Source organism: Callithrix jacchus, chromosome 15, assembly GCF_049354715.1.
Source record: "Callithrix jacchus isolate 240 chromosome 15, calJac240_pri, whole genome shotgun sequence".
Classification (NCBI taxonomy): domain Eukaryota; kingdom Metazoa; phylum Chordata; class Mammalia; order Primates; family Cebidae; genus Callithrix; species Callithrix jacchus.
Window position 1 is genome coordinate 66970660 of NC_133516.1, and position 27648 is coordinate 66998307.

A 27648-nucleotide genomic window follows, 5' to 3' on the forward strand; every position below is an offset into this window, starting at 1 on the left:
GCTACCTAGTGCAGCCTTCAAGTAACATCTTGAAGTAAAAAACCCCTTGTGTTTGAGTCCTGAATCTTGCCAGATTTGGGCAAGTTATTTCTATTGTGTCTCAGTTTCTTAGTCTATAAAGTGGAGATAATGAATATGAATAATCTGACATGGTCCCTGCCACACAGGCACTGACTGAATTGTAGTTGTTTGTTCTACCAGCCCAGTGGCTGGGCTGTTGAATAATTTCCAGTGTTCATGATGTTATTGCATTCAGACTTGGGAGGTCCAGGAAAAGAGCTAGATGTGTAAAAGGTGCACTGAAGTGTTTCATATTTAATATTGGAAGTCTGGGGGCCAAAGAGGGATTATTTATAGGAGAGGATGTCAGCGTAAGCTTCAAGAAGAGTTAACCTTTGAGTTGAGCTTTTTTTTTTTGAGACGGAGTCTTAACTCTGTTGCCAGCTTGGAGTGCAGTGATGCGATCTCAGCTCACTGCAACCTCCGCCTCCCGGGTTCAAGCGATTCCTCTCCCTCAGCCTCCCGAGAAGCTGGGATTACAGACACGCACCACCACACCCAGCTAAGTTTATGTATTTTAGTAGAGATGTTGTTTCACCATGCTGGCCATGATGGTCTTGATCTCCTGACCTTGTGATCCGCCCGCCTCAGCCTCCCAAAGTGCTGGTATTACAGGAGTGAGCCACCGCACCCAGCTGAGGTGAGCTTTCAAAAGGGATTCCTCCAGATGGCCAAAGGGGTCTCTTGAAAGGGTGACGTTAAAGGCAGGGGGTGAGGGCAACATAAATAACTATTGTCCCCCTCCCTTTTTTTTCTTTTTTTCATTTTTGAGATAGGGTCTCGCACTGTCACCCAGGCTGGAATGCAGTGGCACAGTCATGGCTCACTGCAGCCTCAGCTTCCCTGGGCTCAAGTGATTCTCTGACCTCAGCTTCCTGAGTAGCTAGTACCACAGGCCTGTGCCACTACCATGCCCAGCTAATTTTTTTTTAAGGTCTCTCTGTTGCCTGGCCTGCCTTGGGTGATCCTCCTGCCTCAGCCTCCCAAAGTGCTATCATCCCCTTTATGACATTACCTCTGTGACCTACCCCCCTACCTCTCCAAATTAGGTGTTCCCCTCCAGGGCATATGACTCTGTTCTAGCTTTGCAGTGAATGTTAAAGGTGCTCACAGTGAAACTGGGTGACTGATAGGGTCACTCAACAACCCTTACAGGAAAGCATTGCCTGCATGAACCAGCCAAAACCCTCATTTGTCACTTATCTCCCAGGGTCCAAATTCCCTAAATTGCCTCTCCTGGGGAGTATACTTTTCAGGAAGTCTAGCCATCAGCTAAGGGGGGTTGGGGGCAGCTGGACAGAGAGTTGGGGGATCCACCTTCACTCATACCCAGTGACTAACAAAGCTGGGCTCTTGGGCCAGGGTACTCGTATCCAACTCTGCCTGCATGGACGCTGCTAGAGTTTGCCTCTTAAACTGCCCCTGTGAGGTCCTTCTGTGACTAACAAGGCAACCTTCTGAGTGATAATATAGAGGGATGTTTAAGAGACAGGCTTTGGAGTCAGAACTGGGTTCCAGTGTCGCCTCTGCTCTGGTATTTGAGGCAAATTGTTTAACATCTCGGAGCCTTAAACTTTTGAGGATAATTCTTTTCCAGTGCTTCCAAAGAGGTTACTTATTCTTAGCCTGGGGGTTGGGCATAACTGATCTGTTACGTTTCTTTCGCAATTGACTCAGATGATGTTTTTCCATTTTCAAGTTCCTGGGGAAGGTATGCTCTGCACTTTCTTGTTACCCCCATATGCTGCCCTCTCTAAGGACACACTACCCTAGGCCCATCTGCCAGGCCTGGCAGGTCTGATCTGGCCTCACCAGGCTCCAGCCACATTAGCTGCCTTGTGGTTTGCACAGAGGTTCTTACCCTCCTCAGAGCTGTTGCTGGGACTGTCCCCTGTCTGAAGTACTGTTCCTCCCCTTTCCCTGGTGACTTGTGACTCCTCGAATTTACACCTTCAACTTAAATGTGTCACCTCTTTAGAGAGGACATCCTCTACCCCCACCTTACCTAAAATGTGCCCCCCTTCCTGGTTTCACCTCTGCTTGTTGACTGTCCTTATTATACCTGTCACTATTCTCTTCTTTTGTTACTTGCTTCTTATTCCCCTCGCACTGGGATGTAAACTCCATGAGGTCAGGGACCATTCGTTAGCGCCTATAAATACTGTGGAATCACTCAAGCCCTAAGGGCGGTGGCACCCAGGAAGTATTGGATAAGGAACCGTGACACTAACTTAAAGTGGGACTCAGTGCTGTCTTCCACCTTGAGTGCCCCGCTTATCGACGGTCTGGGTGAGGCCCCAGTTTCTAGAGAAGCCCTCGCTCGACTGCCTCAGGGCCCACCGCAGCCCCCAAACCAGCTGGGAGCGGTCTGATGGTTCCCAGGGAATGGTTTCCAAGGTAACAGCAAACGGGGCGGGGCTTGGAATGAAGGACAGGGCTCGAGCCTGGGCAGGGCCCTCCTGGGAGAGGAGGCGGCGACGCGGAGGGGAGGCAGGATCAGCGGTGCTGGGAGGGTGCGCGCGGCGAGGGGCACATGCAGGGGCCCGGCGCACCACCGCTCCTGAGCGCGGGGGAACTGGGGCCTGGGCGCTGGGGCTAGGCCTCCTGGTACTGCCAGAAGGGCGGCTCAGTGTGCCACTGGCTGTGGAAGCTGCAGCCTCCCGAGCCACGCACCAGTTTACCCTCCGCACGCCGCTCCGATTTCCGTCTGCCAGGGAGGCCTCCTTGGCCAGGCCCCGCCTCCGCCCTGCCCGAGGCGGGTCGGGCAGGCGTCAGATGCAAGGCGGGCAGCCCCGCCCCTGCTTGCCGCCTTGGCCGCGCCTTCAAGACCCTGGTCCTCCGCACCCAAGCCCAGGGCGACGTGGATCCCCACCCCCTCGACTCCCCACACACCCTGGTCCTGGATGACCCCTTGCCGCAGGATGGTGAGGCCCCGTGCGACCCGCTTGCCCTGGCCTACGGCGGCTGCGAGGAGGAGAAGACACTGGGGTGGAGGGAATAGGGATCGGGAGAAAAGCGGCCGAGGGTGGGCATCCGGATGAAGGCGGGAGGAAGAGAAGAGGCTTGGCTATCGGCTGCCAGAAAAGATCCTAGGCGGAGACCCTAGACCAAACCCCAGTCTACCCACCCCTACTCCGCATCTTTCTGCAGGTTCCCCAGTCGTCTGGCGACGATTCTCCAAGGCGTCTAACATGAACCGGCTCCAAAATGCCAAAATCCACGTGGAGAGAGCTGTCAAGGTCGGAGGATGGGCGGGGGCGCTTAGAAAGGACCCTGGGAGCGGTTCAGCCCGTCTCCCTGCGGTATTTTCTTACATCCTTAAAAAAACAAAAGCAAAAGAGAAAACAACAGCAAAACCCTCAACCCCCACACCCATCATCAGCTTCCTCCCCATTTACCCCTTCTGCACCAAACTTCTGGGCTCCCTCCACTCTGGTTCCCTGCGATGTCCCACCCTAATCAAGGTGCCCTGGTGAGTTCCAGGAGCCAAACCCAGCAGCGCCTTTCTCTCTTATCTCGATTGGGCACACAGTATCTTTCTGCATCGCTGCCCACACACTTCCCCTTGGCTGCCTGACTGCAGGCTCCTAGTTTTCCCTTCTTCCTCTTTGGCTGCTGCTTTTCAGCACTCTTTGAAGGTTTCTCAGCCGTTAGTGGCCCCCTGACCCCTTCCCCAGGTCTGTCTTCTTTGGCTGTGTCCTTGGCTCTGAGTCCAGTCAGTGTGCGGTACCCGCTCTGTGCCCCTTCCAGCCCAGCCTCGAACTCCACACCCTGTAGATTCAGGCCCCTACCTGTCATCTCCACCCAGAGAACTAAACAAGCATTTCAAATTCATGTCCCAAACCAGATTCTGATTTTCCTGCCCAAACCTGTTGTTCTTCCCAGTCTCTGGTCTTTCCCATCTCTCAGTTGCTCACATCAGAAATCTCATCTTTCTGTTTCTTCACCCACAGGTCTAATCCCATCAGCAAAACTACTCGTCATCTCTACCTTCAAAACCATTTTCAACTCTATCACCTTCTCCCGTCTGTGTTGTCACCACTCTCATTTTAGTAATTGTGATTTCTCTCCTAAGCAAACCATGACAGCCTCCTAGCTGGTCTGCCTCCATCCCTGTCCCGTCATCTTTTTTCCATACAACAGCAAGCCAAGCTTAGAAAGATTTCCTTAGCCTTTATTGCTCACGACACTCTGTATAAAATCCAAGTCTGTTTCAAGGCCTGCAGGGCCTTCCATAGTCTGGCCACTGCCTACCTCTTCTGGGGCTCTCCTCATTTTCCATCTCCACTCACTCTGGTCTCCCTTCAGTTCCTTCTGACCTCTCTCCAGCCTCAAGGCCTTTGCACATGCATTCCCCTCTGCCTGAACCACCATTTATTTCCCAGCTCTGTACATTCATGGCTTCCTTTTAACTTTCCCTGACCATGTTTTTCTAAGTAGTTTCTCTGAATCCCCATTAAGTATGCAATTTCTAGAGCCAAACTGCCAGGATTTAAATCTCTGCTCTTTTGCTTAACCATTGTATGGCCTGAGGCAGGCTGCTCAACTTCGCTATGCTTCTGTTTCATAGCCAGTAAAAAGGGGATAACAGCATCTAACAAAAATGCATCCTATTGGCCAGGCATGGTGGCTCACACCTCTAATCCCAGCACTTTGGGAGGCTGAGGCAGGAGGATCACTTGAGGCCAGGAATTCGAGACTAGCCTGCGCCAACACAGTGAAACTGAGTCTCTACCAAAAAATATAAAAATTATCTGGGCGCCAGGTGTGGTAGCTGACACTTTTAATCCCAGCACTTTGGGAGGCCAAGGTGGGTGGATCACCTGAGGTCAGGAGTTTGAGAGCAGCATGGCCAATATGGTGAAACCCCCATCTCTACTAAAAATACAAAAATTAGTCGGATGTGGTGGCACACACCTGTATTCCCAGCTACTCACAAGGCAGGACAATCACTCAAACCTGGGAAGTGGAGGCTGCAGTGAGCCGAGATTGTGCCTCTGCACTCCAGCCTGGGAGACAGAGCAAGACTCCGTCTCAAAAAAAAAAAAAGTATCTGGGCATGGTGGCACGCACCTGTAATCCTAGGTACTCAGGGAGGCTTAGGCAGGAGAATTGCTTGAACCTAGGAGCAGAGGGTGCAGTGAAGATCGTGCCACGATACTGCCTGGGCAATGGAGTGAGACCCTGGCTCAAACAAAATAAAGCAAAAAGGCATAGTATTGTTAGTAATGCATGTAAGCTCTCAGCACATAGTAGGCCCTCAATAAATATTAGCCATTGCTATTATCATTATTACCATGCATATTTATTTCTCTACTTGTTTATAGTCTGTCTCTCCTATGGAATATAAAAATTTTCTGATGGCAGAGTCCATAACTATCTGGTTCACCTTTATATCCCCTATGTCTGGCACTTATGCAATACTTATTAAAAGTATCCATCTCTCACCTTGTAGCAGAAGAAGATCTTTACCATCCAAGGCCGCTACCCGGTGATCCGGTGTCTCTTGCGCCAGAGGGGCTGGGTGGAGAAGAAGATGGTCCATTGCTCAGGCTCCACCCTGCTGCCACTCCAGAAGGATCCGGATAGCTCAGTGATGGGTAACAGTGACACCACTGAGGATGGTGAGCTGTTCCCTCCCTTTCCGCAGCTGTCCCTTCTGAGTCCCTTTCCTTTGGTTCCCACTGTCCCAGGGTGGAGGCCTTATGGGCTATGGGTCAGGGAGAGGGGCCTCATCAGCTCTGGGCTCTGCATCCACAGAGGATGAAGATGAGTATGAGGAGTTCCAGCCACCACAGGTGTTCGACTTCGATGATTTACTGAAATTTGATGACCTAGATGGAACACATTCTCTGATGGTGAGGGCCCTGGGGGCCAAGATGAAGCAAGGGCTGCCTGCTTAGAGGGAGAGCACTGGTGTCCAGCTGGGTGAACTCAGACAAGTCCTTTTTTTCTGGGCCACAGTTTCCCTATCTATAGTAAAAACTGCCTCTTTAAAGGCTGAATAGAGCTAGGCATGGTGGCTCATGCCTGTGGTCCCAGCTAATGAGGAGGCTGAGGTGGGAGGATCACTTGAGGCTAGGAGTTCAAGACCAGCCTGGGAAACATAGTAAGACCCAGTCTCTACAAAAAATGTAGAAAAACATTATCCAGGTGTGGTGGTGTGTTCCTATAGTCCTAGCTACTTGGGAGGTTACCTGGGAGTTACAGGCTGCAGTGAGCTATGAGCCTGCTACTGCACTGCAGCCTGGGCAGCAGAGCAAGACTCTATCTCTGAAAAAGGAATAAGTGAATAAAGGCTGGCTAGGCCTGCAGAGTAAGGAGGGACACAGCAGGGCTGTGTCCCATCTGGCCTGGATTCAGAACTCTGCTAGGTCATATCAGATGCCAGCACAGCCTCCATGTATGATAGCTCCCCCTTCAAATAAAAACCCGCATAGTTCCCCTTCTTCTGCTCTTGGTAAGTGAAGGCAGGAAGGAAGGGCTTCAAAAGCTCTGGAAGAGGCTGAGCAGGGTGGCTTACGTCTGTAATCCCAGTACTTTAGGAGGCCAAGGGGGGCCGATCCCTGAGATCAGGAGTTTGAGACCAGCCTGGCCAACAAGGTGAAACCTCGTCTCTACCAAAAAAAAAAATTAGCCGGGTGTGGTGGCAAGCACCTGTAATCCCTACTCAGGAGGCTGAGGCAGGAGAATTGCTTGAACCTGGGAGGTGGAGGTTGCTGTGAGCTGAGATCACACCACTGCACCCCAGCCTGGGTGACAGAGGGAGATTCTATCTCAAAAAATAAAATAAAGGCCGGGTACAGTGGCTCATGCCTATACTCCTAGCACATTGGGAGGCCGAGGCTGGTGGAACATCTCGAACTCCTGAGGTCAGTTCGAGACTAACCTGGCCAACATGGTGAAACCCCATCTCTACTAAAAAGGTAGAAAAATTAACTGGGTATAGTGGCACATGCCTGTAATCCCAGCTACTTGGGAGGCTGAGGCAAGAGAATTGCTTGAATCTGGGTAACAAAGGTTGCAGTGACCAGAGATCACACCACTGCATTCCAGCCTGGGCAACAGAGTGAGACTCCATCTCAAAAATAAAAATACAAAAGTTAGCCAGGTGTGCTGGCGGGCACCTGTAAACACAGCTACTCAGGCGGCTAAGGCAGGAGAATTGCTTGAACCTGGGAGGCAGAGGTTGTAGTGAGCTGAGATTGCACTGGTGTACCGCAGCCTGGGTGACAGAACAAGTGATATTTCATCTGAAAAAAAAAAAGGCTGGGCGCGGTGGCTCACGCCTGTAATCCCAGCACTTTGGGAGGGAGGCCAAGGTGGGCAGATAACAAGGTCAGGAGATCAAGACCATCCTGGCTAACCTGGTAAAACAGTGTCTACTAAAAATACAAAAAATTAGCTAGGGGTGGTGGCATGCACCTGTAGTCCCAGCTACTTGGCAGGCTGAGGCAGGAGACTTGCTTGAAACTGGGAGGCAGAGGTTGCAGTGGGCCAAGATCACACCACTGCGCTCATTCCAGCCTAGGCAACAGAGTGAGACTCTGTCTCAAGAAAAAAAAACCCACAAAAAAAACAAAAAAATCTGAAAGAGATGGTTGTGATGGTATGCATGTTGAGGTTTGCATCCTGGCAGTGCCACTTACTGAGTTGAATTATACAAAATTGCCATTTCTGGATGGGCACAGTGGGTCATGCCTGTAATCCCAGTGCTTTGGGAGGCCAAGGTGGGCAGATCATTTGAGGTCAGGTGTTCAAGACCAGCCTGGGGAACAGGGTGAAACCCCGTCTCTACTAAAAATACAAAAAAAAATTATCTGGGCATGGTGGTGCATGCCTGTAATCCCAGCTACTAGGGAAGCTGAGGTAGAAGAATCACTTGAACCCAGGAGACGGAGGTTGCAGTGAGTCAAGATCACACCACTTCACTCCAGCCTGGGTAACAGAGTCAGACTCCATCTCAAAAAAAAAAAAAAAAAAAGCCATTTCTCTATGTCAGGAATGGTTGAATATTGGCAACTTCATATGGATCAATCTCATGAGCCCTTGGGCAAGTCACTTGCCTCCCTGTGCCTCGGTTTCCTCATCTGTGAAACAGATAACAGTAGCCCCTACCACACAGAATTGTGGTGAGCCTTGAATGAACTGACATGAAAGGTGCTTAGAAAGACATATGCTGACACTAGTTATTAATAATTATCCCACATCCCAGAGTTGTAGGAAGGATGGAGAGGTGGGGTCCATGAGATAGCCTTTGTCACAAGGTGTGTGCCCATCTGCTTGGAGTCACCGTCCTGTCCCTGGGCAAGTCACTGATGACCATGGGCCAAAACAAGTTGTGTAGCTTTGTCACTGCTTGGGAACACCCTTAGGGGCCCTGCCCCTTCAGCGGCTAACTCCATAGGTGGGTCTATGTCTTAGTCTTCGGAATTTGTTGTGGTTTGATGAGGCTGATGCTAACTCCTTCTCACACTGCTACTGCCTGGAGGCTGAGAATGACAAGCCTCATAGGACACCTTAAACAGTGACAAAAGGAGGCAGAAGGGAGCCTTTGGCCTCCCTAAGACCAAAAGGAGGTTGAAAGGCTGGCCTGCTCTCTGCCCTCCTGTGCCCTGGTGGAAGAGAAGTCTTTTCTTGCCTTACACAAAGATGATGTATGGGCTAGAGGCCACCTTGGAAGCATCTGCATCCTCTCCTTCCTGTTCACCCACCCTGCTCAGCAGGACAGGGAGAAGCTGCCTTCAGCCCTGCTACCCACACTGGTCTCTTTCTATCTCCTCCCCTTCTCTCTAGTCTCGCATGGTTCGGAATGAGACTCCCTACTTCATCTGGACCACTCGGCGGGACGTGCTTGACTATCGCTTCCTCTCTAAGGATCAGATGATAAACCACTACGCCCGGGCTGGCTCCTTTACCACAAAGGTAGGCTCCCCAGAGCAGGCAGGGCAGCTTCCAACTCCTTGCCCTTGGGTTGGCAGCTCTGCTCCCCACTCTCCTTGTCAGTAAGAGGAAGTTCTCAGTGCAAGAGGAAGTATATAATTCAGATTTGAAGTCTGACCAGTATCTGACTGGTTCAAATCCAACCCCTGTGCGGTATCTGGCATGTATAGACATAGTGACTAAAATATGTTCCAGCATTCAAATGGGTCTGGAGGTAGAACAGTCACCAAGTCCAGTGATAGTGAACAAGCAGGCTCTTACCTCCTAAGCCAAAGATATCTGGCTAATGGACCCATTCTGTCTTACCTAGGTTTCTTTGTTTTTGTTTTGTTTTATTTTGTTTTTGAGAAAAGTTCAGTGGTGCAATCTCGGCCTACTGCAACCTCTGTCTCCTGGGTTCAAGCAGTTCTCCTGCCTCAGCCTCCTGAGTAGCTGTGACTACAGGTGCATGTCACCACATCTGGCTGATTTTTGTATTTGTTAGTAGAGACGGCGCTTCACCATGTTGGCCAAGCTGGTCTCCAACTCATGACCTCAGGTGATCCACCTCCCTCCGCTTCCCAAAGTGCTGGGATTACAGGCATGAGCCGCCATGCCCAGCCTTACCTGGGTTTCTTATTAAGTAACTTTGCCTCTCTGAGTCTCAGTTTCCTCACCTTTCAATGAGAATATCAGTAAGGCCTATCTTCTGGGGTTGTGGCAAGGACGAAGGGCTTTATAATAATGACCTGCCATTATATTATTGATGTGGGTTAAGAAGGATTCTAGAGGAAGCAGCTCTTTTTTTGTTTTATTTTTAAGAGATGGGGTCTTGCTATGTTGCCCAGGCTGGTCTTGAACTCCTGGCCTCTGGCCTCAGACAATCCTCCCACCTCAGCCTCCCAGAGTGCTGGGATTACAGGTGTGAACTACCGCACCTGGCCTTGGCAGCTCTTTAAGAATGTGAAAGGGTGGACAGGAGGGATGTCAGACATTCGTGGCCCAGGCAAACATACAGTGATAGATGTGAGCAAGTCAGACCAAGCGAGTGGGCCCAAGGCTCTGAGAGCATCCGGGTGGGATGCTTTCTGAGCTGTCTGGATGTGTGCTGAGTGTGGGCAGTCCTGTCCTGCCCCCTCAGCGGCTAACTCCATAGGTGGGTCTATGTCTCAATCTCCGGAATTTGCCATGGTTTTATGAGGCTGATGCTGACTCCTTCTTCCCACGCTGCTACCGCCTGGGGGCTGAGGATGACAAAAAAGCCTTCATAGGTAAGGAGACCCCAGCCCCATGCCTGGACCTGAGGCTGAAGGAGCAGGGCTAAAGACCTAGCTCATATTGGAGAGCAGCAGGACTCTCTTCATGCCCTTATCTGTCCCAGCAGACTTCCTTCCCTACCCTCAATCTTTATCCTTCCCTAATGTGTCCTCCCTTAATGAGCCCCTTAGTCTGGTCAACTCTGACCTCCAGAAAAGCTCAGGTAGCATGGTTTATATTGTAGAACAGGTTCTAAAAGTTGCTCAGTCCCTTGAGTTTGGAATCCAGAACAGATTCCAGGCTTATGTCAAGTTCCACTAGTTGAATTGGGTTCCAAAGAAGGCAGCAGGCTTTGGGTTTCTAAGGCAGACTAGGTTCCAATTCCACAATATGTTCTAAATTCAGGTTAGAATTTGGATCCAGATTCTATGCCAGGTTTAAATTACATTCGAAATCTGAAGTAGGATACAGTCTGGTTCTCGGGATAGAATAAGTATTAAAAATAGATCATGAACAGATGAAATAAATCAGACAGTGGGTCCAGGCCAGATTCTGAAGGTAGAATATGAGCCAAGTCAGGTAAGATTTGGGGTTTGGTTCCACAACTGAAACAGGAGCAAGTTCTAAACTCAGGCTCTAGAGTCAGAAAAGGTAGAGTCAGATTCCAGATCCAAAATGGGACAAGTCAAGATCAGGTTCTAGAACCAGAACAGGCCTCAAGCCTAGAGGCTGAGCAGGGTATCCCATGCCCCGGGAGCAGAAGACTTCTGGCTGACAGCTGCCCGCAACGTTCTCAAGCTGGTGGTAAAGTCTGAGTGGAAGTCATACCCTATACAGGCAGAAGAGGAAGAAGCCACAGGTAAGTACTGTGCTTATCTCCACTCTCCCACTCATTTATCCTCCACCCATCTGTCCTTCCACTGATCTGCCCTTCCACCTATCTATTCATCCACCCACCTACTTGTTCATCCACACATCTGTGTATGATTCACATCTACCCATCCATCCATCCATCCACCCACCTACTTGTTCATCCACACATCTGTGTATGATTCACATCTACCCATCCATCCATCCACCCATCCATCCCATCCATCCACCCACCCATCCATCCATCCATCCATTCACCCATCCACCCACTTATTCACCCACTCTTTGATCTACCAATTTACCCACCCACCCTTCCACTCATCCTTCCATCCTCTCACCTGTCACCCTTTGTTAATCTCTTCATTCACCTACCTGACGTCAGCTTCATACTCCCCATCCAACTATCCACTCCCTGCCTACCTATCCTTCCACAGATCCATCAGCCCATCTCTCTACCTCCTATTCCATTCTCCTCTCCCCTGCCTATCTGTCTTCCAGTCCATCTACTCATCCATTTTTCTGTCCCAGGTATGTAGACACTTGTCTTCCCATCTATTTGTTAGTTGATCCACTCCTCATTCAGCCCTCCCATGGGCCTGGCATGTGGCTGAGCGTCCTGGAGAGGGCCTCAGGTCTCTGAGGAGAAGGAAGCAGCAAAACCGGGCTTTACACATGGCCTAAGGACACCTTGGGCCTGAACAGAAGGAACAGCTGGGATTGGAGGGGGACACAGAGGAATGCTCACTATCACTGCATGCCAGCCAACCACTGCCTGGCCTTTTCCTTTCTGGATTTAGCTCCCGTCTCCAGGTTTCTAGTCCTGTAATCCAGGGACCCATCAGCGTGGGATTCAGGGAAGTAGAGGCAGCTCTCTAGGAAGGAGGACAGTCCTGCATCTTCCAGAGGGAGATCTCCCCATTGCTGTCTCTTGTGTGTGTCACGTACAAGGAAGGCTTGGTTGTGTGCCAGGATAAGGGGTCCAAGGGCCTCAGGTGTGGCCAGAGACCCTGTGCTTAAGCTTTTATGGTATAGGTCAGACTGAGGGCCTCAGTTGTATATGAGGATCTTTAGAGCATTGCGATGTTCAGGGGTGAGTCAGGTTTGTGGGTGTGCACGGGGTCTTCTGAAGGGTCAGTTTCTGTAATCACTTTCAGGTGTGTGTCAGGGCCTTGTGCAGTAGCAGTGCACACAGAGGTTAGTGTTTCTGTGGGCTAAGGGTTGTAGCTCTTTATCAAGATTCTGGGAATGGGTCTGGACTCCTAGTGTGTGGACTTAAGGAGCTGTGTCAGACTTGGGGGAGGGGTATTCATGTATAAGTGAGTTCACATAGGCCAAAGCTCCCAGGTGCATTTTAGGCAGAGCCTCGGGTGTGTCAGAGGTCCCAGGGGCAGAGAGGCTGCAGGTGTGTGCCATGGCTATAGGTGCTGTTAGAGGCCTTGGGGACACTTAGGGTGGAGCCTTTAGTGAGTGACAGGTCCTGGGACAGTGGAAGCCAAGGGCAGGTGCTAGAGTTGCAGTGAATTTAGAGCAAAGCCTCAGCTAAGTGACACATCCCAGGGCAGTAGGGGATCTACATAGGTTCGTGCTGTGCCTCAGGTAAGTGACAGGCCTTAGGACAATGGGGGCTGTGGCATGTGTCAGATTACCTGCCTTGATGTGGGATCATGACAGGCCCCTCCCTATGTGAAGGAGACAAGCAGCCCAAGAAACAGGAGAAAAACCAAGTGTTGGTGTCCCCAGAGTTTGTGGATAAAGCTCTGTGTGCGTGCGAGGAGTACCTTAGCAACCTGGCCCACATGGACATCGACAAGGACCTGGAGGCCCCACTGTATTTCAGCCCCAAGGACTGGTCCCTCTTCCTCCAGTGCTACTACCAAGTGGTCCAGTGAGTACCCTGCAGCTGGGACTTTGGGCTGAGGGCAGGTGCTTAGGGACAGACCCTCTTTGTCTCATGCAGCCCCCACTCCTTCACCAAGCCTCCGGCTCTTGTTTGCCCTGCTGCTCTTCTGCTCAGGAACCCTCAAGGACTCCCACTGCCTCCATAATAGGGTCTGGGCCACTCTTTCTGGTTCTTGGCATAGCATAGTCACTAAGAGCATGTGCCGCCAAGTGGACAGCACATTGCCCAAAGTGTGTGCACAGAGGTTAATTCTACAGTAAGTAAATAGATTTTATGAAAAAAGGGCTTTTGTGGTCCATCATATTGGGAAAACCTTGGATTAAGCAGTTAATTAGAGGCCTTCCCGGTGCAGGACTCTTTGGAACCTATAGGTGGTGCAAGCCTATAGAGAGAGTGTGCAGCATATCCTGTACTTAAGTGAGCCCAGTGCCCTGCCTCCCCGCAAGCATCCTGAGGGGCAGTGTTTTCAGAACACACTTTGGGAAAAGGTTCTTAGGTAGAAGAAGGGAGGATCAGGGTGAGCCTGGTGCTGCTTTAGGGAGATTCCATTCAGCAGAAGCATGCAGAAGGGACTAGAGGGAGAATAGACTAAGGCAGAACACATAGTAAACAACTTTTGAGCAACTACTATGTGCCAAGGATTATGCCAGGTTCCAGAAATGAAGTGTAGCCCTTGTTCCCACAGTAAAGCTACCCAGCTTAAATTAAGAGTTATCAAGGCGGTCAGGGGCAGTGGTTCACACCTATAATCCCAGTACTTTGGGAGGCCAAGATGGGCAGATCACTTGAGGTCAAGGGTTCAATACCAGCCTGGCCAACATGTTGAAACCCCATCTCCACTAAAAATATGAAAATTGGCTGGGATGGTGTCACACTCCTGTAATCCCAGCTACTTGGGAGGCTGAGACAGGAGAATGGCTTGAACCCGGGAGGCAGAGGTTGCAGCAAGCTGAATCATACCACTGCACTCCAGCCTGGATGACAGAGTGAGACTCTGTCTCAAGAAAGAAAAGAAAAATCAAGGCTTAGAACATTAATTGTAAAACATATGAGTCCTTTTTATTTCTGGTATGTGGGGGCAAGTTCTAGAGGGCTATAGGACCCTCTCTAAAGTCGGGATTTCATAAAAGATTGCATCATATAATAGACATACACAGTGTTGATTGGTTCAGTACAAATGACCAGCATTCATTCATTCCTTCAATATTTTACTTATTTATTAGTGTGTGTGGTGTGTGTGTGTGTGTGTGTGTGTGTGTGTGTGTGTGTATGGCGGAGTTTTGCTCTTGTTGCCCAGGCTAGGGTGCAATGGTGCCATCTCAGCTTACCACAACCTCTGCCTCCTGGGTTCAAATGATTCTCCTAACTCAGCCTCCAGAGTAGCTGGGATTGCAGGCATATGCCAACATGCTCGGCTAATTTTATTTTTTATTTTTTTAGAAGAGACGGGGTTTCTCCATGTTGGTCAGGCTGGTCTCGTACTTCTGACTTCAGGTGATTCACCCACCTTGGCCTCCTAAAGTGCTGGAATTACAGGTGTGAGCCACCGCACCTGGCAATATTTTCTTTTTATTTTTTTGAAACAGAGTCTCAGTCTGTTGCCCAGGCTGGAGTGCAGTGGTGCAGTCTTATCTCACTGCAACCTTTGCCTCCCAGGCTCAAGTGATTCTCCCACTTCAGCCTTCTGAGTAGATAGGATTATGGGTATGTGGTACCAGGCCTAGCTAATCTTAGTGTGCTTAGTATTATATATATATATATTTGTAAGGACATGGTTTCACCACATTAGCCAGGCTGGTTTCGAACTCCTGAGCTCAAACAGTCCCCCAAAGTTCTGGGATTACAGACGTGAGCCACTGCACCCAGCCTGATCCATTCAATATTTACTGTTATGCTTCTCAACTTTAAAAAAAAAAAAAAATCCACTGGGCACGGTGGCTCACACCTGTAATCCCAGCACTTTGGGCGGCCGAGGTGGGTGGATCACGAAGTTAGGACTTCGAGACCAGCCTGGCCAATCTACTGAAACCCTGTCTTTACTGAAAATACTGGACATGGTGGCGTATGCCTGTAGCTACTAGGTAGGCTGAGACAGGAGACTCCATATAAAAAAAAAAAAATCCATCTCAAAAACAAACAAACAAAAATATCCTTGCCTCCCCAGCCAGTTTTTGTTATTGTTTTTCTAATACTGGATTTTAAGAACTAAGCCAGCCAGGTTTTCATCAAGGCTGACTTTTCAGTAAAATACTGGTGTTTTTTCTTTTCATTAACTATAAAATCATATTGTCATGTTGAATATACTTTTTCAAATTACACATGCTCCTGCCACTCCTGTGTGACATTTTTCTGGGCCACATCACAGACTACTGTACTGACTAGATACTTCATGCTATGGGCCACAGAGAAGTTTGTCAGGATGTTAAGTGTGAGTACTCCTAGGAGACCTTGCCAAGCCCCCTGCATCTGGCTGTCCCTGTTCCTGGCACTGCCCCAGTGGCTGCTGCCTCCTCCTTAAAAAAGAGCAAGTTCTCCACAACTGGTAACATTCAAGATGCAAAAGTGTCACAGAGTTAGCTTCCTCTGAATAGGAGACTCCTGTCCTATTCAGTCAGAAGAAAAGAAATGGGAGAGTCTGGATCAGATGCAATCTGGGGTATTTTGTGACTTGGTTTAGTTCAGGACATTTTCTGTCCTGTAGAAAACAGGACGTTTTCTGTCCCTCTTTGTCCATGAACCCCTGTCTGTGCAGTCCAGTTGCTGAGGCAAGCTCCTGCCAAAGTACTTGCTGAGGCAGCCATTCATTCATTGAGCAAACTTTTAGGGAGTACCTGCTGAGTGCCAGGTATGGTGCTTGGGGATGGGGAATAGAGCAGAGAACAACTGCAAAAAATGTTCCTACTCTTACGGAGTTTACATTCTAGTTACATTCTGCATCCCTAACTAGAACCAAATAAGCAGATGTGTCAGGTGGGGGTAAATGATGAGGAGAAAACAAGCAAGAAAAGGCGTGATACAGATGTGCTTGAAAGAAATTAGGCTAACATTGCATCAGCCAATGTTAGGCCCAGATTTAAGAGGGGAATGAACCTCAAAAAGCACCTGTAGGTGAAGGAATCAGACAGGACAGTTTGAATCCTGGAGGAACCATTCAACTCTCAGTGTGTGGCCTTGGGTAAGTTCCTTAACTCTCAAAGCTTCAGTTTGCTTTTCTTTGCTTTTTCTTTTTTTCCTTTTTTTTTTTTTTTTTGAGATGGAGCCTTGCTCTATTGCCCAGGCTGGAGTGCAGTGGTGCAATCTTGGCTCACTGCAACCTCTGCCTCTTGGGTTCAAGCGATTCTCTTGCCTCAGCCTCCCGAGTATCTGGGATTACAGGCACACGCCACCATACCTGGCTAATTTTTGTATTTTTAGTAGAGATGGGGGTTTGCCATGTTGGCCAGGCTGGCCTGGAGCTCCTGATCTGCCCACCTTGGCCTTCCAAAGTGCTGGGATTATAGGCATGAGCCACTGCACCTGGCCCAGTTTATATTTCTCTAAAATGGGACCAGGGCTAGATAAGGTAGCTCATGCCTGTAATCCCAGTACTTTGGGAGGCTGAGGCAGGATTGCCTGAGGCCAGGAGTTCAAGACCAGCCTAGGTAATATAAGACCCATCTCTGCAAAAAAAAAATTAGCCTGGGTGTGGCGGTGCATGCCTGTAGTTGCAACTACTTGGGAGGCTGAGGGTTGGACCCAGGAGTTCCTGGCTGCAGTGAGCCATGATTGCATCATTGCACTCCAGCCTGGGTGACAGAGCAAGACCCTGTCTCAAAAAAAAAAAAAAAAAAAAGGTCAGGGGGTGGGGGACAGGTCCCAGCAGTTCCCTGGCACGGCCTTGAGAGGATTAGTGATAATGTATGGAAAGTGCTTGTCACACAGTGCCTGGCGCATAGTGGTGCTCCATCATTAGGAACTGGAATGATTACATTCTGTCAGACAGTTTTAATGTAATAGGAAGAGGGTGGCACAGGTGGAGTGTTGGAGTAGGGGGTGCGGTAAATGGAATTTTATCAACCTTTCTGATTCCTGTAGTCTGGGCAGGTTAGGATTTCAGGGGTGGCTTGAGGGTGGGGCTGGAGGCTTGGGAGGGACCTATCAAGATCTGCAGGGAGGGGGTGACCAAAGCTGCCTGGATGATGGTGGGTGGGCTATGTCTCCTCTTACCCTCTCCACCCACATGTCCCAAGTTCCATCATTTCTCCACAGCAAAGGGGCAGAACTCAGGCACCACGACACTCAGGTCCAGCACTGTGAGGACATCCTGCAGCAGCTGCGGGCTGTGGTACCCCAGATAAACATGGAAGGGGATCGCAACATCTGGATCGTGAAACCAGGAGCCAAGTCTCGCGGACGAGGTGGGGGTCAGCTCCTACTTCCTGCGCCGGCACCCTACAACCTGCATCTCCCACTAGAGGCCAAGGAAGTGAATAGTGCAGTCTTATTGAAGCCAAATTGCTCGGGTTTGAGTCCCAGCTCTGCTACTAATATTCTTCATGACCTTTAGCAGGTTATATCACCTCCCTGAGGTGATATAACATCATCTGTGAAATGAGGAGGATGATAATACCTCCTGTGAGGTGAGGAGTAAATGCAGTCATGCATCTAAAGCACTATTCCAAATCCTTAACATGCTTTAATTGATACAATGCAGGGAAACTGAGCACATGTAGACTCTGACATGGCCCGGAAGGATATCCATAAGGACCTGGAAGCAGCAGTTGGCTGCCTCTGGACAAGGAGATGTACTTGTTATTGTATGCCCTTTTGTACTGTCTAATTTTTGGTTTTATAGTCTGTTTATTATTGGTGGGAAAGCAATATGCACATGCTTTAAAAAAGCCCAACACTGGCCAGGTGCAGTGGCTCACACTTGTAATCCTAGCACTTTGGGACCCTGAGGCGGGAGGATCACTTGAGGTCAGGAGTTGGAGACCAGCCTGGCCAACATGGTGAAACCCTGTCTCTACTAAAAATAAAAAACTTAGCCTGGCATGGTGGCAGGCACCTATAATCCCAGCTACTCGGGAAGCTGAGGGAGGAGAATCACTTGAACCCAGGAGGCAGAGGTTGCACTGAGCTGAGCTCATGCCATTGCACTCCAGCCTGGATGACAGAGGGAGACTATCCCAAAAACTAAAAAACAAAAAAGGCCAACACTTTAAATTTTTATTCAGATACATATTCCTGTTTAATCAAACAAAACTGGTTAATTGGGAAAAATTTTAAATCCTTAGCAAATTCCTGGCTTTTCCAAAGGGAACTGGGTTCTAATTGAGGGAGGCAGCCTTACCCATGCAGCCCTGTCAGCTCTGTGGATGAGAGCTCATGACAAACTGGCCCTTCTCCCAGCCCATGTCTGACTTCCCAATCCCTGACTGCTCTTTTCCTGCATAGGCATCATGTGCATGGACCACCTGGAGGAGATACTTAAGCTGGTGAACGGCAAGCCCATGATGATGGACAGCAAATGGGTGGTACAAAAGTATATTGAGCGGCCCCTGCTCATCTTTGGCACCAAGTTTGACCTGAGACAGTGGTTCCTGGTAACTGACTGGAACCCACTTACCGTGTGGTTCTACCGTGACAGCTATCTCCGCTTTTCCACGCAGCCGTTCTCCCTGAAGAACTTAGACAAGTGAGCCCCACTGCTTGCCTCCCACGAGCTCCCTGCCTAGTTGGGGAGCAGGCAAGCAAACAGGTGGTTACAGTGTAGGGGACTTGTGCAGCAGCGGTGGGCTCCATACACACGCTGCAGGCAGGCAGAGGCCGCATCCAGCCAGCTGTCCTTGCATCCAACATATATTTATTTTTTTCAACAGATGGAGCAGTCTCACTCTGTTGCCTAGGCTGGAGTGCAATGGCATGGTCATGGCTTACTGCAGCCTCGACCTCCTGTGCTCAAGCAGTCCTTCCTCTTCAGCCTTCTAAGTAGATGAGATCACAGGCATGTACCACAGCTGACTTTTAAATTTTTTCATTTAGAGATGAGGTCTCACTATGTTGCCCAGGCTGGTCTCAAACTTTTGGGCTTAAGTGATCGTCCTACCTCGGCGTCCCAAAGTGCTAGGATTACACTGTTCTTGGTCCCTCCAACAGATTTGACTTGAGTGTGTACCCTGTGCCATTACTGTTCTGGGCACTTGGGATATAGCAGTGAACAAAACAAGATCCCAACTCACAAGGGTACATTCTAGCAGGGAGAAATAAGAAGCAATGAACGCAAGTGAAATTATCTAACAGGTTAAAAGATTATATGTGTCATTGTGGGGAAAAGGGAAGCAAATGTAGAGCAGGGGAAAGGAGGTCAGGAGTTTTGAAAGGCAAGATGTTGTATTAACTTCTGGGGTGAGAGAAAGCTTTGAAGCCTAAATTTGAATTCTGTCTCTACAGCTTCCAAGTTGTTTGACTCTGGGTCACGTGAAAACCTATTTAAGTCTCAGTTTCCACATCTGAAGAAGGGAGGCAGTAGTTTGAAACTCATAGCTATCAATTATTGAGTGCTTCATATGTGATAGTGCTGAGCACTTTGTATATATTATCTCATTCTTCATAAGAATCCAATGAATACTTCTGGTTCACCAGGTCTGAAGGAAAAAAAAAACCACAATGAAGTGGGTACTGTTACTACCCCCATTTTGCAGATGTGAAGAGCATGCAGGTTAGATGACTTGCCTAAGATCTCACAACTAGTGTGGAGATGGCATCCTGGTGATGACGGGGCCATACCCTTACCCACCCTCTCATCTTCCAAGCACTGGGATGGTTAACTGAGACTATGCACAAAGCCCTTAGTACTGTGGCTCCTGTAATTGGCACCCTCAGAGCAGCCCTCAAAGATAAGGGTGGTTCTGGCCTTAGAAGAATGTGGTGGGGCCCAGGCCTCTGTTTTTTTTGTCCTTCCCAGTAGGGCCCTATCTCAAGTTGAACAGTGCAGGGTGGCCCAGGGCTGGTTCCAGGATTTGCCTGCTTCCCTGAGCTTGGATGAGAGGGGCACAAGGGCCTGGACCTCAGCTTTCTGTTCTCTTCCCCAGATCAGTGCACCTGTGCAACAACTCCATCCAGAAGCACCTGGAGAACTCATGCCATCGGCATCCACTGCTGCCTCCAGACAACATGTGGTCCAGCCAGAGGTTCCAGGCTCACTTGCAGGAGATGGGGGCCCCAAATGCTTGGTCCACCGTCATCGTGCCTGGCATGAAGAATGCTGTGATCCATGCACTTCAGACCTCCCAGGACACTGTGCAGTGTCGGAAGGCCAGCTTTGAGCTCTATGGCGCTGACTTTGTGTTCGGGGAGGACTTCCAGCCCTGGCTGATTGAAATCAATGCCAACCCCACCATGGCACCCTCCACAGCAGTCACTGCCCAGCTCTGTGCTGGTGTGCAAGCTGACACCCTGCGAGTCGTCATTGACCGGCGGCTGGACCACAACTGTGACACAGGAGCCTTTGAGCTCATCTATAAACAGGTGAGGAGGTCGGACCCAGGCAGAACCCCAGAGAGTCTGTGCCCTCTTCCAGGCAGCCCCGTACTGGAGCATAGCGCTCTGCAGTCAGACCCAGTTTAAGACCCAGATTCAAGTCCTGGTCCTGCTAAGGTGGCCTCACCTCCCTGAGCCTCAGGCTCCTGATCTTTGAAATGGGGATATTATTACCATCTTTCTCATGGGGATGGGAGAATAAAATGAATTAGTATATGTGGATATTTCTAGAGAGGCATATAACATATGGGTTCAAATTCCTGTTCAGTGACAACAAGCTGTGTGACTTTGGACAAATTCCTAACCCCTGGGTTTCCTCATCTGTAAGGATAAAAATAGGCCGGGCGCGGTGTCTCACACCCGTAATCCCAGCACTTTGGGAGGCCGAGACGGGCAGATCATGAGGTCAAGAGATCGAGACCATCCTGGCCAACATAGTGAAACCCTGTCTCTACTAAAAATACAAAAAAAATAGAAGGGCATGGTGGCACACACCTGTAGTCCCAGCAACTCGGGAGGCTGAGGCAGGTGAATTGCTTGAAAGCAGGAGGCGTAGGTTGCAGTGAGCCGAGACTGTGCCACTGCACTCCAGCCTGGCGCTTGTCCACAGACCAAGACTCTGTCTAAAAAAATAAATAAATAAATAAATAAAAATAGTACTTAATTATCAAAGTTAGATACTATGAGTTGTATGAATTAAATGAGTTGATAAGTAAAGTACTTCATTTTTATTTATTTACTTTTGAGACAGAGTAAATACAGCCCGTCTCTGTTGCCCAGGTGGGAGTGCACTGGCATAATCTTGGCTCACTGCAACCTCCACCTCCCAGGTTCAAGCAATTCTCCTGCCTCAGCCTCCCAAATAGCTGAGATTACAGGTATCCGCCACCACACCTGGCTAATTTTTGTATTTTTAGTAGAGACAGGGTTTTACCATGTTGGTCAGGCTGGTCTCGAACTCCTGACCTCAGGTGATCCACCCACCTTGGCCTCCCAAAGTGCTGGGATTACAGGCAGGAGCCACCTCGCCCAGCCAGTAAAGTACTTTAGAATAGTGCCTGGCATATAGTAAATGCTAATAAGTTTTAGCTATTGTTGTTATTACCTAATGAGGTTAGGACATGCATAACCTGTCAAGTGCCTGGATATACAGTAATAGGCAATTACTGGTAGCTACCATTCTTATTATTAATATTATCATTATTTCACTCATCTTGCTCCAAAAAGAGATTGGAATCTATTTGTAAAATAGAACAGCATTTTAAAAAATTATAAAATTGATTTCAAGACTTTCTAAGCTCTGGATAGAATTTCTTGTGGCAGTTTAAGTGGCTTCTGATTAGCATTTAGCTTCTGTCAAGGTTTGGTTACAGGAAGAGAATGTAATGATCACACGTAAGTGTGATAAAGATCTTGTCTTTATTACAGTTATAGATCATTTCTTAAATTAATATATTGGCAATTTGGTTTCAAAAAATGTAAATGGGGAAATACACAGGCAAGCTGAGGGAAAAAGTGCCATTGTAGTGCAGGGCTCCCAATGCCAGTGCCCAGGCTAGAAGCAGCTGAAAGCTGCTATGGATGTCAGGGGGCTCCACCCCAGAGACTGACCCAAAATCCAAAATGTCTAGCCTGGGAAGGAGACTACACATCTGCATTTGTCAAATGACTCCCAAATAACTTTTTTTTTTTTTTTTGAGACGGAGTCTCACTCTGTCACCCAGGCTGGAGTGCAATGGTGTAATCTTGGCTCTGCAACCTCCACCTCCCAGGTTCAAGTGTTTCTCCTGCCTCAGCCTCTTGAGTAGCTGGGACTATAGGCACCCACAACCATGCCTGGCTAACTTTTGTATTTTTAGTAGAAATGGGATTTCACCATGTTGGCCAGGCCAGTCTTGAACTCTCGACCTCAAGTGATCCTCCTGCTTCGGCCCCTGCAAAGTGCTGGGAATATAGGCGTGTGCCACTGCGCCCAGCCCCCTAAATGTTTTTTATTGCTGATTTGTTCTTTAGGCCAGCACATAATGAAGGCTCACACCTTGCACTTTTTTGCCCCTTTTCATCTAGGCTAGCCCCAGTGCCTTTTGTCCCCATAGTTTTGATCTTTTGAGGGGCCAGGCTGTTTGTTTTGTAGAACTGTCCCGCATTCTGGATTTATCTGATTGTTTCCTTATGGTGTTATTTACCTTGGTCTTCTGTTAGCTGATTGTCTCAGAACTTATTAGTTAGGTCAAACAGCTTGATGAGTTCAGGTTAAACATTTCTGGCAAGAGCACTTCAGAGGTGATGCCAGGTACGTCATGTGGCATCACAAGGCACATCCTGTGAGTGTCTCACGGTTAGTGCTGCTGAGTTTGACTCTGGGTTACAATGGTGGCTACCAGATGTCTCCATAATAAAAGCTACATCTCCCCTTTGCAATTAATTTTTTTGTAAGGTAATGTGTTGGCTGTGTCCAGATTATACATTTTCCTGTCATTCTTTTATCTAATTGTTTTGATACTAGTTTTGATTACTGCCTATTTTATTAGAGTTGCAAAACATCGAATGTCTAATTCTGTTGTTTCGTCTGCATTTATTAGCTGAGATTCTTCTGTAAAGATGAGCTTTCTCTCATCATCTGGGGCTACTCAGGAGTGCTGAAAGTTATATATATATATATATATATATTTTTTTTTTTTTTTAAATTAATTAATTAATTATTATTTTTTGTTGAGACAGAATTTCGCTCTTGTTACCCAGGCTGGAGTGCAATGGTGTGATCTTGGCTCACTGCAATCTCCGCCTCCTGGGGTCAGGCAATTCTCCTGCCTCAGCCTCCAGAGTAGCTGGGATTACAGGCACACGCCACCATGCCCAGCTAATTTTTTTGTGTTTTTAGTAGAGACAGAGTTTCACAATGTTGACCAGAATGGTCTTGATCTCTTGACCTCGTGATCCACCTGCCTCGGCCTCCCAAAGTGCTGAGATTACAGGCGTGAGCCGCCGCGCCTGGCCAATTTTTGTGTTTTTAGTAGAGACGGGGTTTCGCCATGTTGACCAGGCTGGTCAACATGAGGTCATGATCATTCCTGACCTCAGGTGATCCACCCACCTCGGCCTCCCAAAGTTCTGGGATTATAGGCATAGCCACTGTACCCGGTGATAGCTGTATTATTATTATTATTATTTTGAGATAGAGTTTCACTCTTAGTTGCCCAGGCTGGATGCAATGGTGCCATCTGGGCTCACTGCAAGCTCTACCTCCTGGGTTCAAGTGATTCTCCTTGCTCAGCCTCCTCAGTAGCTGGAATTACAGGTGCCTGCCACCATGCCCAGCTAATTATTTTGTATTTTTAGTGGAGACGGTTTCGCCATGTTGGCAAGGCTGGTCTCAAACTCCTAAACTTAGGTGTTCTGCCAGCCCTAGCCTCCCAAAGTGCTGGGATTACAGATGTGACCACTGTGCCCGGCTGATAGCTGTATTTTTAACAAGCTCCAAATAATTCTGATGTTTAGATAGATTCTGATCAGGATCCTTCAGTGGCACAGAAGACACCTCCAACTAGCTCCAGGTTGCTGGCAAGGCACAGGGAGCTCTCCTGGAGCCCAGCTGAGGGCAGGACATACAGCTTGGCCTGATAGGAACTGAGAGTTGTAAGGGAGCTCCTCTCTTGGACCTTTCTCTCTACCTTCCTCTGCATATTCGCTACTTCATTCTCTCCACAGACTGTCTTCTTTAAGGTTCTTAATTTCTGCTTCCCTATAAACTGGGTTCACACGAGGCTCTAGGCAGGCTCCAAGCCGCTTACTTGTCTGAGTGGCATAACTCAAATTCCCTGTGCAGAGAATCTGATTGGCTCAGCTCAGAGAGCTATGCACCAGCGGCAGCCTGTGCAGCGGAGCCACACACACTCCAGCAGGGGCTGGGGGCAGCTTAGGACAGTGTGGTAAAGGGGTGCTGGTGGGGCATGGCTAGGTTTCCTCCATTCCTCTGGGCTAGCAATCCCTGGAGCTCTGTGACTCTAGGTACTGACTCAGAGGTGGACTTTCCATTTCTCAGCTCAGAAATGTCTTTTTGACCCGGTGCCTCAGAAAGTAATTCCACCCGTCTCTGCCCTGGGTCCTGCTGGGCTAAGGATTCCAGGACCACTGACTGAGTAGGCCTTGTCTCCTCTTCTTGCCCACAGCCTGCTGTGGAAGTGCCCCGATATGTGGGCATCCAGCTCCTGGTAGAGGGCTCCACCATCAAGAAGCCCATGGTGATGTGTCATCGGCGGATGGGGGTCCACCCAGCACTCCCCCTGCTGAGCCAGAGAAGCTCTGGGGAAGACAAGGACTCGGGGACCCCTACCCACAGGTCAGCTTCTAGGAAAGATGCTGGGGCCAGGAGCCTGGAGCACAGTGAGAAGCCAGACTCCACTGCCACCACTTCAGACCCCGGAAAGGGGAAGAAAGGCAAGGCAAAAAGTACCACAGCACTGGTCTGCCCCAGTCTCCGGGAATGGGATTCCTCCAGCACCAGATTGGGGTGCATTTTCACCATGACCTTTTCTAGTGGGACAGGCAACCTCAACCCTTGAACAGATTGCCACTGAGTCCGAAAAACCCCCAGGCCCTGGGTAAGACCATTCCCCCAAAACACCCGAGTGTCCCAAGGCGATTTATTCCTGCTCCATAGGCTCCTTCCAACCACCTGGATCGGCCTTCCCACCATAGAGCCACCAGTACCAAGTAAAAGCCACTGCTCACAAAGTATTCTTTAAAAATACACAGCTAAATTAGCTGGGTGTGGTGGCGTGACCCTGTGGTCCCAGCTACTTAGGGGGCTAAGGCAGGAGGATCACTTGAGCCGGGGAGGTCCTGGGTACAGTGAGTTATGATCACACCACTGAACTCCAGTCTGGGAGACAGCGAGATGCTGTATTCAAACAAACAAGCAAAAAGCACTTTGGGAGGCTGAGGCAGGTGGATCACCTGAGGTCAGGAGTTCGAGACCAGCCTGGGCAACATGGTGAAACCCCGTCTCTACTAAAGAATACAAAAATTAGCCAGGTGTGGCAGGCACCTATAATCCCAGCTACTCCGGAGGCTGAGGCACGAGAATTGCTTGAACCTGGGAAAAGGAGGTTGCAGTCACTCAAGATTGCACCATTGCACTCCGCTCTGGGGGACAAGAGCGAAACTCCATCTCAAAAAAAAAAAAAAAAACCACTTGGCAAAATGAGTATTGTGTCCTCCAGAGTAGTCACTCTGCAAGGCAGTTATCCTGCTTTCAAAGATGCCAGGACTCAAGCCCACGTTGCTCTCTCCAGCACCCATGCTTTGCCACTGCAGTATTCTGCCTTTGCGTCCAAGCAGAGTCACCTCTGGGGAAAAAAACTAACATGTGTCCAACACTTAACAGTTTGCCCCGTGTTACTACCTTACGAGCTCCTTTAGGCCTCACACCAACCTAGCAAGTTAGGTGCTATTATCCCCATTTTCCAGCCGAGGTATCAGGAAGTTGGAAGTTGCCCAAGGTGGCACAGCTCAGAAGGGGCAGAGCTGGGATGCAGACCCAGGTCTGTTGGACTCTGCCCTGTGTTCTTCTCACTGCCTCTGGAGGAGGAACTGGGAAGGCTCCATCTGCCCTTACCCCACCCCCTCCACATCCCCATCCTCTACACACACCGCATAGGGCAGCTGGGCCACCTTGGGGCCTCCGCAGGCCCTCACAGTTTCTCTTGCTCCCACAGCCCCTCACCATTTCCCCAGCCTCCACACCAAGGCCCAGCTGCCTTCTCCCCAAGTACTCCAACACCAGGGCCAGGTCCTCAGACAACAGCACAGCAAGCTGGTGGGCACTAAGGCCCTGTGGATCACAGGCAAGGCCTTGAGGACTCTACCCACGCCCAAGGTCTTCATTTCCCTCCCACCTAACCTTGATTTCAAGGTGGCACCCAGCATCCTGAAGCTAAGAAAGGTGGGCCTCGAACTATGACTCACAACCAGTGGGCAGTGCTGAGCATGGGGTCAGGGCTGGAGGGCACAGGCAGAATGCAGCTCCCAGGCTGGCTGGCATCCCAAGGGAAGAGCTTCCTCAACAGACTCTTGATCATCTCCCTCTTCTCCCCTCCTTTCACATCGAGGTTCCTGCTCCCCTGTGCCTCCGAGGCCACCACCTGGAAATGCGTTGCCTCTGCCCTTTGAAGTTGGAACAATTCCTATCACCCGTAAGAAAGGCAAGTTCAAGGCCAGACTGTGACAAACCCAGGGCTGAGGCCTGCCCTGTAAAGAGGCTGAGCCCCCTGAAACCCCTGCCCCTTGTTGGTACATTCCAGAGGGGCAGGGGTCTGGGGGATATGAAGCTAGGGAAGCCCCTGCTTTGATTCCCCACTGCCCTTGTCCTGGATCCAACACCAAATAAAAAGAAAGAAGTGAAGTATTTGGGGCTTGGCTTCATTGCTGTTGGAAGGTCAAGAGTGGGTGGGGCAAGGCCCTGTACCCCAGGGTCCACAACAAGAGCCCGAGGCCATCAGCAGCTCCTCTGAGCTGCGAGACCCAGAATTCCCCACCTAGGGACAGATAATGGGGCTTCCTATTGAGGTATTCCTCCAGTATCTTGAATCCGAGGGTGGAGAGTGTGAGGTTTCACTTCACAGATGAAGAAACTGAGTCTGAAAGAGGAGGCATGGCTTGCCCAAGATCACATGGCAGTGAGTAGAGGGCGGGGACACACTGCCAGAACTGCCGACCACTGGGAGCCCCCTAACCCTGGAGAATAAGCCAGGCTGGCAAAATGACACCTAGCGGGCATAGGAACGTTAATACCATGAGACGGGAAAGAGTGGGCCTTGCCTAAACCTCAGCCCTTCTGCGGAGGGAGTGGGACTATCCCTTCCTCAGCAAGGGGCCACGGTCACCTAAAAAGGAAATATCCACAAGCCACACCCACCTGAAGAAAAGTGTGGCACTGCCTAGTTGTAGGTTGAACTGTGGTCCCCTCAAAAGAGATGTCTACCTGGACCCTGTGAATGTGACCTTATGTAGGAAAAGAGATGTGACCTTATGGCTTACGTCTGTTACTCCAACACTTTGAGAGGCCAAGGCAGGAGGATCGCTTAAGCCCACAAGTTTGAGACCACTCTGGGCAACAT

At 49.5% G+C, this 27648-nt stretch overlaps 2 protein-coding genes and 1 long non-coding RNA gene across 15 annotated transcripts in view; 1 reads left to right on the plus strand and 2 right to left on the minus strand.

Moving 5' to 3' along the window:
• Nucleotides 1-557: 557 nt before the first annotated feature.
• On the minus strand, nt 558-5642 carry LOC144579572 (uncharacterized). Its single transcript, XR_013527492.1, has 3 exons — nt 5509-5642; nt 5134-5244; nt 558-3377 (listed from the first exon to the last, which is right to left on the minus strand). It is a non-coding gene; the product is annotated as an uncharacterized LOC144579572 (long non-coding RNA).
• TTLL3 (tubulin tyrosine ligase like 3) lies at nt 2522-26936 on the plus strand. 5 transcript variants are annotated; one of them, XM_002758610.8, is made up of 14 exons: nt 2522-2984; nt 3211-3299; nt 5516-5684; nt 5821-5918; nt 8857-8985; nt 10139-10253; nt 11000-11098; nt 12799-12994; nt 17258-17406; nt 18446-18686; nt 20083-20518; nt 24700-24967; nt 26248-26474; nt 26641-26936. In XM_002758610.8, exons 2-14 carry the CDS (start codon nt 3252-3254, stop codon nt 26878-26880), a joined length of 2415 nt encoding a protein of 804 aa, XP_002758656.4. In that variant the 5' UTR covers nt 2522-2984; nt 3211-3251; the 3' UTR covers nt 26881-26936. The 5 variants fall into 5 exon arrangements, with proteins under 5 accessions (XP_002758656.4, XP_035132137.1, XP_078207720.1 ...); XM_035276246.3 differs by having other exon boundaries at nt 12850-12994; XM_078351594.1 differs by having other exon boundaries at nt 5519-5684.
• Nucleotides 10658-27648, minus strand: part of RPUSD3 (RNA pseudouridine synthase D3) — a 29685-nt gene continuing 12694 nt past the window's right edge. For 2 of the 9 annotated variants that reach the window (XM_035276253.3, XM_054245922.2), the window contains 2 exons: nt 21026-21153; nt 18203-19635 (listed from right to left, as the gene is read on the minus strand). In XM_035276253.3, coding sequence (XP_035132144.1) covers nt 19627-19635; nt 21026-21153 — 137 coding nt within the window. In that variant the 3' untranslated portion in view covers nt 18203-19626. Of the gene's footprint in view, nt 11746-18202; nt 19636-20797; nt 21154-27648 lie in introns of those variants that run through there. The other 7 variants (XM_078351617.1, XM_078351614.1, XM_078351615.1 and 4 more) reach the window with 6 other exon arrangements.

Bases quoted from the DNA above. Each gene is read 5' to 3' on its own strand.
- TTLL3 (XM_002758610.8), top strand. From the start codon at position 3,252: ATGAACCGGCTCCAAAATGCCAAAATCCACGTGGAGAGAGCTGTCAAG. The intron at 10,254-10,999 runs GTAAGGAGACCC...CCCCGGGAGCAG, and splicing joins TGACAAAAAAGCCTTCATAG to AAGACTTCTGGCTGACAGCT. The intron at 17,407-18,445 runs GTGGGGGTCAGC...TTTCCTGCATAG, and splicing joins AGCCAAGTCTCGCGGACGAG to GCATCATGTGCATGGACCAC.